General features: G+C 41.9%; 1 protein-coding gene across 1 annotated transcript in view; it reads left to right on the top strand.

Moving 5' to 3' along the window:
- The window catches only part of LOC138770556 (N-acetylated-alpha-linked acidic dipeptidase 2-like), a 62003-nt gene that overhangs the window by 39375 nt on the left and 10545 nt on the right, over positions 1–12083 (top strand). The window contains exons 14-15 of the mRNA XM_069949661.1: positions 8506–8758; positions 10459–10540. Of these exons, the coding sequence (XP_069805762.1) occupies positions 8506–8758; positions 10459–10540 (335 nt within the window). The remainder of the gene's footprint in view (positions 1–8505; positions 8759–10458; positions 10541–12083) is intronic.

The raw sequence follows: 12083 nt of genomic DNA on the forward strand, positions 1-12083 counted from the left end.
CTCTGTTCCATTGAAGTTAATGGAGCTTAATTGCAAACTAGACCTGAACTGGAGACGAGGGGGGAAAATAGCGTTGGATAACCCCTTTAATATTGTTAAAGGGGTTATCCAGTGATACAAAAACATGGCCACTTTCTTTCAGAGACAGTACAACTCTTGTCTCCAGTTAAGGTGCGGTTTGCAATTAAGCTCCATTCACTTCAATAAAACTGAGCAGCAAAACCTGCACCCAAACTGGAGACAAGAGTGGTGCTGTCTCTGGAAGAAAGTGGCCATGTTTTTGTTGCGCTGGATAACCCCTTTAATGTATCACTCTACTGTTTTTACTTAAAATACATTCTGAACCCTACTGCTTTTTCAGGCTAAATTTTTTAGATTGTATATTAGATTTGTATCTTTTTTTAGATTTTGGGGACACCCATGTTGCCCGAGCTGTTGCAAGACTGCATTTGGGAGGTGGGCATGCTATATGACATGCAGGGAAGGGATGGATTTTCTCAGTGGTTCTCTCTTGTCAATGGTGGATCCTGTATTATCTGACTCCACTTCATGATTTAGAAGTTACTTTCTATTGCAATCCTAAGTTTTAGAATAGGATTTTACAGATGTGACCATACACACACAAAACTAACGGGGGGCTCATAAATAACAGGGGCTCAACCAATATAAATGTGTATTACCCAAGCAGGGGTGCCACTCAGTGTCTAGACATTGCAACTAAATATTCATAAGACAAGACACTCCACATACTCAATATATAATAAATCACATAGCTCATTTTATTAATTGTCATGACAAAGAGAACCACCAAAGAACATGATTAAAAACACTTAAAAATTCCCTGGTTCACCCCCCCAAAAAAATAATTATATATAATTATATATATATATATATATATATATATATATATATATATATATATTTTTTTTTTTTTTTTTATAATAAAAAATGCTGGGTGTATAACCTACACAACCCCCTGTAGGTTATACACCCAGCATTTTTTTTTTCATTAATTTCAAATTACCAGGGTAAAAAACATTGTCACATATAGTATTTACATCAAGCATAAGAATGGAAAATAAAACAATAAAATAATACGAGTAAAGCCAATATTGTTTAAGCGGGATTAATTTAAAAACATCGATCACCAGCTTGGCAGGACCCTTGCACAACCAGTTGAATTATAAGGTCTTTTGGCTTGACACTCCTGTATAGATACCTAGAGAGTTTATAAGTATCCATTGTGTATATATCATGTTACACAATTCATAGCAAGATATATACACAATGGATACATATAAACTCTCTGTATCTATGCAGGAGTGTCAGATCAAAAGACATTATAATTTAACCAATTGTGCAAGGGTCCTGCCAAGCCGGTGTTAGATGTCTTTTAATTAATCTCATTTCTACAATTTTGGCTTTACTTGTGGTATTATTTTATTGTATTTTATTCTCCATTCTTAGGATTAATGCAATACTGTATGGAGTTATTAATTTTTTTTTTTTTTTTTTTTAATCTGACCACATTGCCAAACTAGCTTCTTCAGCACCTACTATGGGGTCACAAAACACTCTTTGTAGTATTGTAAATGATAGGAAGCTCAGATCGTCACTATGTACATCTTTTATATGACTAGTCTACCTAGGATTGGCCTAACTTGTATGGGTATGTGCACACTACTGAATCCCAGCGGATCACCCGATGCAGATTCCGCAGCTCGCCCCCCACTCACGGACGCTGGAGGCTGCACACATTTCCGCTGGTCCCATAGGCTTCATTTTATGGGTTGCCATATTCCACCGTCCGCCCTAAAAATGAGTGGGTTCATTCTTCGAATGGACGGCAGAATCTGGCAAACCATAGAATGAAGCCTATGGGACCGGCGTGGATGCAAGCCTCCACCATCGTCCGTGAGAAGGGAACAAGCTGCAGAATCCACAGTGGGTTATCCGCTGGGATTCCGTAGTGTGCACATACCCTATTTGAGAAATAGTTTTGTTCTCTGAAGCTCAAACAAGCAGATTCTCTTACCAACTTGATATATAGACAATGTTTTTATTGTATGTTAGAAAAACAGGAATAACATCATTCAAGTCACACAATACTTCCAACCATCCAATAACAGAGTTTATGTATAATCTCTTTTTATTGAATATAGCGCACTCACTGCCAAACAAACAATATACAGTATGCAAAGGTGTAACAAGAATATATCAACAAAGTGCAGAGAAATGGCGAAACAACCTCAATATACAAAGCAGTATGTATGGCAGTGAGGCGTTTCACACCCAACCAAGTTATAGAATTTATAACAAATGTTAGGGTTATCATTCTTATCACCAATTCATGTGAAGCATTCATTCCGCTTATGATTTCTACAACTAAGAAGGATTCAGACAACTCAGGCTAAAAATAAACTAGCCAGCCCATGTCCCCATTGCTAGTCAGAAGTGTAGCCAAGGTTCTTACATACCGGTCATTATATAAAAAAAAAATTTAACATGTCACATGGACATGGAATATCAACCTACATACAATGTACAAGGAAATACAACCTACTGTGTCCCAATCTTATAATTACTGTTTATGCTGCACTTTGTCCCTGCGATTTCTAATTATATTGGTCAGATGTGTGGGAGGTTCTAGAAACATACCTATTCTTTATTATTATTTACAAGACTACAGAAATTGTTTGCCCCAGTGAAAGATGCCATAAAGAGTTATTTGTTACAGTCTGAAGCTGCTTGAATCGTTGAGCAAAAGGCACTAGGTAGGACCTATGGTGTTAAATGATAGGAACCGTCTCCATCTAGTATTCAACTCTAGTGTGGTGCTTTGTATGTAATTGATTGTAATGTACTATATAATGTTACAGTAAAATTTCCTTAACCCCTTGCCTCTTCAGCCTGTTTTGGCCTTAATACCAGGGGCCTATTTTTCTCTCTCTATGTAGTGATAACTCTGCTGTGCTTTAAATTATTGCGGTTATTCTGGCCCCCTCGCCGGCCATTGGAACAGGCTGGCCGAAAGGTCTAGACCCCACCCCCTTTTCTTCGCCAAACCAATGGGCTCAAGGGGGCGGGGCTAACAGTGCCGTTGTGGGCATGGCTAAGTGGCGCTAATGCCGCGAGGCCTCGCCCACTTAATACAATCTGCGGTTGATAAAAGATCATTTTTTACTTTAACAACCACCATGACATAGGATATAAAATAAGGTATGAAAACCGCTAAATTTACCCTTTACACCTGTGTAGAGATGTCAGAATGCACAAAGGGGATGACAGTGTCACTTTAAGTTCTGAAGTGGATTTGTGGGGCCTGTATGTTAGTTACCCCCATAAATCTCTCCACTGTAAAAACTGCACCCCTCAAAGTATTCAAAGTAACATTCCATAAGTTTATTAACCCTTTAGGTGTTTCGTAGAAATTTAAGCATGTTGGAGGAGAAATTTAAAAAAACTCATTTTTTTGGCAGATATTCAATTTGTATTCATTTTTTCCTCTTACACAGCAAATACTAACTGAGAAATGGAACTCCATATTAATTTCGCTTATTCCAGTGTTTCTAGAAATCCCCCATATGTGGCCGCAGTGCGTCACCTGACTCAACCACAGGCCGCAGACAGGACAGAGACCTGGGGAATTTGGGGGCCTTTTTTTATTTCAGGTTTTTTTTAGCTATTATACCATGTCACAAAGGCCTTGCTTGCGGTGCCAAAATATTTGTATAAGACAAGTTGACGTTTCCATCTGTACCATTCGGGGGGACATGTGACACCCTGATCATTTTTTTTTCTTTTATGAGGTGGTACAAATAAACAACACAATTTAGCAGCTGTTTTTTAATTTTTTTTTGTACGCCGTTACATATGACATGTTATCGTTATTCGTCAGGTCGGTACGATTACACTGATATCCATTTTATATAGATTTTCTTATAGTTTATGGCATTTATACAATAAATACTGTTTGTGTCTTGCATATTGTAAGAGCAGCAATATTTTTATTTTTTCGCCAATGAAGTTATGTGAGGGCCTTTTTGGGGGGGCATAAGCTGACGTTTTTAGTGGTACACCTCACCTTTTGGGTACATGTGACGTTTTGATAGCTTTTTTCCTATATTTTTAAGGGGGCGGTATTAACAAAAAAAAAGACATTTTGGTTAGTTTTTTATTTATTTTTTTACGGCATTAATTGGGCGGGATATTTAATGTAAGAGATTAATAGACAGGGTCATTACGGACACATGAGGAATGTGTATATTTTTTATTTATATCTATTTAATTTAATTTATTTATCTTAAAATGTATTTATTTATGTATGTATGTAATTGTGTGTGTGTTTAACTTTAACTTTTCAGGTACATCTATAATACATTACAGCACATGATCAGTGCTGTAATGCACTATAGAATGAATGAGCTGTCAGAACGTTAACAGCTCATTCATACGGTCAGATGGCCTGATCGTTCTAATCCATAGAAGCTCAGACGCATAAAGCAGCATCTGGGTTGCTATGGTACTTCCCCCCCCCCCCCCCCAGCGGGGGGAGGCAGGGGCAGCATGACTTTACTGGAACGTCATGTTGCAGGAACTACCTGCTTTACATGACGTTCTGGGAACGTCATTTTGCGGCAAGGGGTTAAAACATGGTTGAGGATTTAAAGGGAATTCATCAGCTGCGATTCACATTCCAACCTGCTGACACTGTTAGGTAGATGATAGGTCATACAGACACATTTTACCTTTCATATATCTGTCTGTGATTCCCTAACAAAGAAGAATGCTTTTGTTACATAGTAAGAAGAGTCAAAGAGTCTTTCCCGAGCTCCTGAAGTGCAGCAAGATGTAACAACTACTTACTCTTCCTCTCATATCTGTACCTGCTTGGGACTCAGCTTCCAGGTGTCGATCAAGCAGGGAGGAGGGAGAGAAAAAGGGCCCTATTCCACCGGACGATTATCGTTTGCATACTCGTTAACGATTAACGTTCTCAAACGACCGCTATTGCGAATGAGCTGAAAACATTCACTCATTTCCATGGAGCGATAATCGTTACTTATGATCATAATTGCAATCGTTTTTCTTCGCTATATATTCGCTATTGCGTTCGTATCTATTGTGAACGAACGAAGTCTTATTCAATGCGAACGATTTGCAAACGATTTGCGAACGAGCAACGATAAAAATAGGTCCAGGTCTTATAAAGCGATCAACGATTTCTCGTTCGGTCGTTAATCGTTAACTGCATTTCAACCGAATGATTATCGTTTAGATTCGAACGATTTAACGATAATCTGAACGATAATCGTCCAGTGGAATAGGGCCCAAAGCCTCCAGCTTGCTGCAGATCAGGAGCTTGGAAAAGCCTCTGTCAAGCAGGGCCGTTTCTGCCATGAGGCGGAATGAGTATTCCGCCTCAGGCGGCAGATTCTGCGCCCCTGCAGGGGGCGGCAGACAGCAGCCCTGCATTCGCTCACCTGTCCTGCCGCAGCTGTCCCGTCGCCAACGCTCACCGCCGTCCCATGCCGTCAGGCAGCAGCTGTCATCGCCCTCCAGCAAGTCATGAGTGCCCGGGGTCAGTGGGGGCATCACGGCCCCTGCTGACCCCGGGCACTCATGACTCGCTGAAGGGCGATGACAGCTGCTGGCTGACGGCGCGGGAGCACGGAAGGGAACAGCGGTGAGCATTGGCGGCGGGACAGCTGCGGCAGGACAGGTGAGCGGCTGCAGTGCCGGGAAGACAGTGGTAAGCGTTGGCAGCGATGACAGCTGCTGACTGACGGCGCGGGACAGCGGTGAGCGTTGGCGGTGGGACTGGACGGCTGCTGCAGGACAGGCGAGGGTTGTGCAGGCGCGGGTGATTCGGTTACGGTGGGGGGGGGGTTGCTAGTGAGGGGGCGGCCGCCTGATGTTTGCCTCAGGCGGCAGAGACCCCAGAATCGGCCCTGCTGTCAAGGCTAGGGGGACAAGGACAATACAGGACAGTGAACCCTGAGGCTTGACCCAACCAATGTTCCTGCCGACTTGCCACAGACGGCCCTAAGCAGTCACGGACAACCGCAGAGGCGGTCCCCACACTGAGTAGGTGCAACACACAAAACGCAGACAGACGAACAAACACAATAAAGGAAGGTCAACTAGCCAAGTCAAAAAACGAACAGGCAACACAGTACAAAATCGGATAGAGAGCGGATAGTCTGACATCAGGCAAAAAGTCAGAACACGGGCAGAACAATAGCAAGGGAATAGGACTGGAAACACAGGGAAAGGAGCAGGGGAGCTGGGACCAGTAACAACTAATAGCCAGCTCTGTCTGCTGGGCTTACTTACTATTTATGCAGGATCAAGGACTCAGTCCAGCAGCTGATTGGACCGGCCCCTGATCCTCCACACAACTCATCTGCACAGCAGCAGGTTAACCCTCAAGCTGCCAAGGCACAACAAGCAGGATGGGTGGAGCTGAACAAACCTAAAATAAACCTGTGTTCAGACAGGGTACTTGAACTGCACCAACTAAGCACCTTCTCGGCTCACAGTTCGAACCGAGGAGCGCCAGAACACAGTCCTGACAGCCTCTTTGACACCTTGTACCAGAGAATAAAAGCATTTACTGCATCCTGGAAGCACAGCTGGATATATGAAAGGTATCATCTGTCTCCTTGACCTAACAGCTATCTAACAGTGCCAACCGTTTGGAATAAATATATATTATATATATATATATATATATATATATATATATACACACACACACACTCACCAGCCACTTTATTAGGTACACCTGTCCAACTGCACGTTACCACTTAATTTCTAATCAGCCAATCACATGGCGGCAACTCAGTGCATTTAGGCATGTAGACATGGTCAAGACAATCTCCTGCAGTTCAAACCGAGCATCAGTATGGGGAAGAAAGGTGATTTGAGTGCCTTTGAACGTGGCATGGTTGTTGGTGCCAGAAGGGCTGGTCTGAGTATTTCAGAAACTGCTGATCTACTGGGATTTTCAGGCACAACCATCTCTAGTGTTTACAGAGAATGGTCCGAAAAAGAAAAAACATCCAGTGAGCGGCAGTTCTGTGGGCGGAAATGCCTTGTTGATGCCAGAGGTCAGAGGAGAATGGGCAGACTGGTTCGAGCTGATAGAAAGGCAACAGTGACTCAAATAGCCAACCGTTACAACCAAGGTAGGCAGAAGAGCATCTCAGAACGCACAGTACGTCCAACTTTGAGGCAGATGGGCTACAGCAGCAGAAGACCACACCGGGTGCCACTCCTTTCAGCTAAGAACAGGAAACTGAGGCTACAATTTGCACAAGGTCATGGAAATTGGACAGTAGAAGATTGGAAAAACGTTGCCTGGTCTGATGAGTCTCGATTTCTGCTGCGACATTTGGATGGTAGGGTCAGAATTTGGCGTCAACAACATGAAAGCATGGATCCATCCTGCCTTGTATCAATGGTTCAGGCTGGTGGTGGTGGTGCATGGTGTGGGGAATATTTTCTTGGCACTCTTTGGGCCCCTTGGTACCAATTGAGCATCGTTGCAATGCCACAGCCTACCTGAGTATTTTTGCTGACCATGTCCATCCCTTTATGACCACAATGTACCCAACATCTGATGGCTACTTTCAGCAGGATAATGCGCCATGTCATAAAGCTAGAATCATCTCAGACTGGTTTCTTGAACATGACAATGAGTTCACTGTACTCAAATGGCCTCCACAGTCACCAGATCTCAATCCAATAGAGCATCTTTGGGATGTGGTGGAACGGGAGATTCGCATCATGGATGTGCAGCCAACAACTCTGCGGCAACTGTGTGATGCCATCATGTCAATATGGACCAAAATCTCTGAGGAATGCTTCCAGCACCTTGTTGTATCTATGCCAGGAAGAATTGAGGCAGTTCTGAAGGCAAAAGGGGGTCCAACCCGTTACTAGCATGGTGTACCTAATAAAGTGGCCGGTGAGTGTAATTAATATATATATATATATATATATATATATATATATATATATATGAATTGCAGATGACAGATTTTCTTTAAGCAGGACTACACTGTAACCCAGCAGGCTTTGAGAAAGCATCTAAGTAATGCAAAACACAATGGTGTCAACTAGAGAGGAGCGAATTAATTGTAGGAATAAAGCAAACCACTTTGTTCCGATCAGGATTCTGCTCATCAGGCTGTGGGCTTTGAAGTCTTCTCTGCTCCTTACTGCTCCTCCCTGGGGGATGGAAAAAGATGGATCCAGTCCTGGGAAGCAATTGCTTTTTTTCACATTCTCTATAAGCTAATAAGAAATCCCCAGTCATGTTTTAAAACTTCTTAAATATATCAAACACTGAATAACTGAATTAAAGGGAGATCTAGATGAACTAGGAAGAACTAGGAGAAGATGGCTTCAAAAGATCTATTCTATAAAGAGATTTTTAGTTGGAACCAGCGGTTTTGCCAACATTCATACATATGCTAATTCTTAACATTTTCTCTGCAGAAGTATCCCATAGCTTCGTACCCCATGTATCATTCAGTTTACGAAACAGTGGATCTAGTTTCTCGTCTTATGGACCGAGGTTTCTGTTATCATCAAGCTGTGGCGCGGCTGTGGGGTGAATTGGTGCTGCGTCTTGCGGATGACGTCATCCTGGATTTTGACTGTGTTTCGTATGCAGAGACATTGCAAAGGATTGTCAACGAAGTGCAACGCTCATACGGTGCCACGTTTCTGCAACATAACATCACCCTGAGTAAGATATATGCTGGATGTTAGACTTAAAGTGATTGTACCACCAGGGCCAGGCAGAAGCACTGGAGGCGGGCCGACCCAGCCTTAGTGGGAGAAAACCCTAGCCCCTCTATGATAGGGTTCCATTGATTCTAAAGGAGTCACATCATGGAGGGGCTGGAGTTTCTTCCCACTAAGGGTGGGTCGGCCCACCTCCAATGCTTCTGCCTGGGCCTGGTGGTACAGTCACTTTAAGTCATCTTCACAATTGTATCTTCAAAAACTGTTCATAGGAAGGAGTTGTATGTTATGGTTCTGATATCAATTTTAAAGTGTCACTGTCGTTATAACTTTTAAAATCTAAATCAACAGTAGATTAGAAGTTTGCAATTTTACATTCACTTTTTTTTATTTTAGTTATCATGGAAAACACGGCACTTCCTGTTTTCTGACTTTTTTTTTCTCAAAAATCTGAAAACATGAAGTCCTGTGTATCCCAGGCCATCTGAGCGCTCACAGAGAGAAGGCAGTCATGTGATTGATGGACACATTGAGCCGTGATTCTCTGTACTGGCCGGAATACCTGTGTTTAGTGGGGGTTTTTTTGTCAAATCTGCCTTTAGGAGACTGGACCTGGATTCCTGGTAAGTACAGCTTTGTTTTACAGAATGGTAACAAGAAAAAAAAATAATGAATGTATATTTTAAAAACCTACTTTATACTGTATCACATCTACTGTTGATTTAGATATTAAAAGTTATAACATCAGTGACACTTTAAGAAATACTTCTGTTCCCAATTTTACAGCCATTCTAAAGCAAATCTTCATAGAGTCCTGTACTGTATGGTTCCTCTGTTATTCTTCCTGGTCATTACCATTTTAATAGGGTGTGTCTCAGTACGGCCTGACACTGTCACCATTGATAAATGGGAATGGCAACACCCAATTGTTATTGACATTTACAGGTAGAATAATAAAGGAATGATACAATGCAAAGTTCTAAGAAAAAAAGATGCTCCACCCTCCTCCATTTCATAGGGAATGGAAGTATGTACTAAAACACTTGTTTTACACTACACTATGATTCCAGCAGAATTATGTCAGATCTATGATGGCGTCTTATCATATATTCTAGTTGACAAAAAATTTAGTTTAGTTTTTTGTTCTTTTGGTATTGTTCTTGTATTGTATTGTTTTTATTTTTTTTATATTGTTAAAACTTTTTTTGTTACAGGAATCATAATAGGGGAACTGTAATAATTGTAGTCTTTTTAATGCAGGCATATTAATAAAGTCATTATGCAAAAGGATGATGTCACGACCCGACTCCCAGAGCTGAGCAGGCTGTGGCTGCTGGAGAAGATGATGGCAGGGGGACACTGAGGGACACAGGGCACTGGAGGGACACTGAGCATCTCCCTGCCATCATCCTCTCCAGCAGCCACAGCCCGCACAGCTCTGGGAGTCGGGTCGTGACATCACCATTTTATCCAGGAAGTAAAGCCTTGATGCAGTAGTAAGTGCAGGGGAAAAAGCACTTTATTAGCATATCCCGTAATAAGTCTATATTGGTGATCTGTATAACTTTTGGTTGGCAATACAATACTTTAGTAAATAATTTTGCCAGACTTCTCCTTTAAATAAAACCCCACCAATAGGGCATCATGTGATGCCCTACTGAGCCAGCATATAAGCATAAAGCTCTAAATCTTCCATTACAGGTTCAGTCCAGGAGGCAGTGGATGAATTTTTTCAAGCAGCTAAGGCCATGCAGTCATGGGCAGAGAAAGGAAATAGAGAAAAGTAAGTAGAAGATAAAATATGGGCGAATTCTTTTGAAATCATAGAAAGCTAGACGGGAACTAAAGATTCATCACACTCCAATAATAGTTTAATAACTATATGCATAATGTGGGATTCCATATTACAGCTACTTTTGGCCAGATATCTCCCAACAGACAGAAAGGATAAACGGCATAACATGTATCCATGGGGCTCCCATAACAAAACTTACAATGTGGCCCCACTCAACAAGACTACCTTAAAGGGGTTATCCAGTGCTACAAAAACATGTCCACTTTTCCCCCTACTGTTGCCTCCAATTCAGGTTCAGTTTGCAATTAAGCTCCATTTACTTCAATGGAACTGAGTTTCAAAACCCCACCCAATCTGGAGACAACAGTAGGGGGAAAGTGGCCATGTTTTTGTAGCGCTGGATAACCCGTTTAACTACCTAAACAATTATAGGTGTGCAGCAGTGTCCTTCAGGCCCCGGATCTGCGCTCATCTGATCTCAGAGTTACTATGGACCCTGTCTACTACAATGAGTTCGGGCTCTATTACACAGAGTGATAATTGGTCGATTCAAACCAATTCGGACGATTATCGCTCCATGTAATAGAGAACGATCAGCCGATGAAACAATCATTGGCTGATCGTTTCCTTAGGTCCAGGCCTTAAATCGTCAGGGCACGCATTGTTACTTCTAATATCGATACACGGACAATGGCTAATGATTTAGTATAGAATAATAAAGTATTAACTTAGGGTGCGTTTACACAGAGATTTATCGGACAGATTTTTGAAGCCAAAGCCAGGAACAGACTATAAACAGAGAACAGGTCATAAAAGGAAAGACTCAGATTTCTCAAATCCATTCCTGGCTTTGGCTTCAAAAACCTGTCTGATAAATCTCTCTGTGTAAAACCTTACCACGTTCCCTGGTGTCATCAGGCGCCTTCCTCGGTGTCTGCAGCTCTGTCTTTTGTTCCTGTGTTTGCACTGACAGGCCACAGCTGCTCAGCCAATTACTGGCCGAGGTCGGCCGTGGCCAGTGATTGGCTGAGCTGATGCGGACTGTGCAGAGACCAGAATAGTAGACAGAGCTGCAGACAACGGGGAAGGCCCAATGACACCAGGGAACGTGGTAAGGTAAGTTAATGCTTTATTTTTTTACACTATAGGCAAGGGCTGCATGGACATCGCTTAAAATGTTATTTTAGATTATATATACACACATATACACACACACACACACACACATTATATATATACGCACACACACATATACATACCCAGCCCTTTCTGCCCCTAGGAATATTAGACTGTATAGGTAATACATATTACCTACACATTGACGTCTCCTCCAGAGATGAATACTTTAGGTAAAATTAGTCCAAAAGGAAAACATGATTAAATAAAAAGTTTCCCAAAGGAATCACTGATAAAATACATAACCTGTGTTACTCCTGGTTTATCACAAAAAATCCGGTACAGAACGATTTCCGCATTTTAACATTTTCTTACACTAAGGAACATAGGAAATGTCAAGGCTGTTACTGAACAT

The sequence above is a fragment of the Dendropsophus ebraccatus genome, chromosome 13 (assembly GCF_027789765.1).
Source record: "Dendropsophus ebraccatus isolate aDenEbr1 chromosome 13, aDenEbr1.pat, whole genome shotgun sequence".
Classification (NCBI taxonomy): Eukaryota; Metazoa; Chordata; class Amphibia; order Anura; family Hylidae; genus Dendropsophus; species Dendropsophus ebraccatus.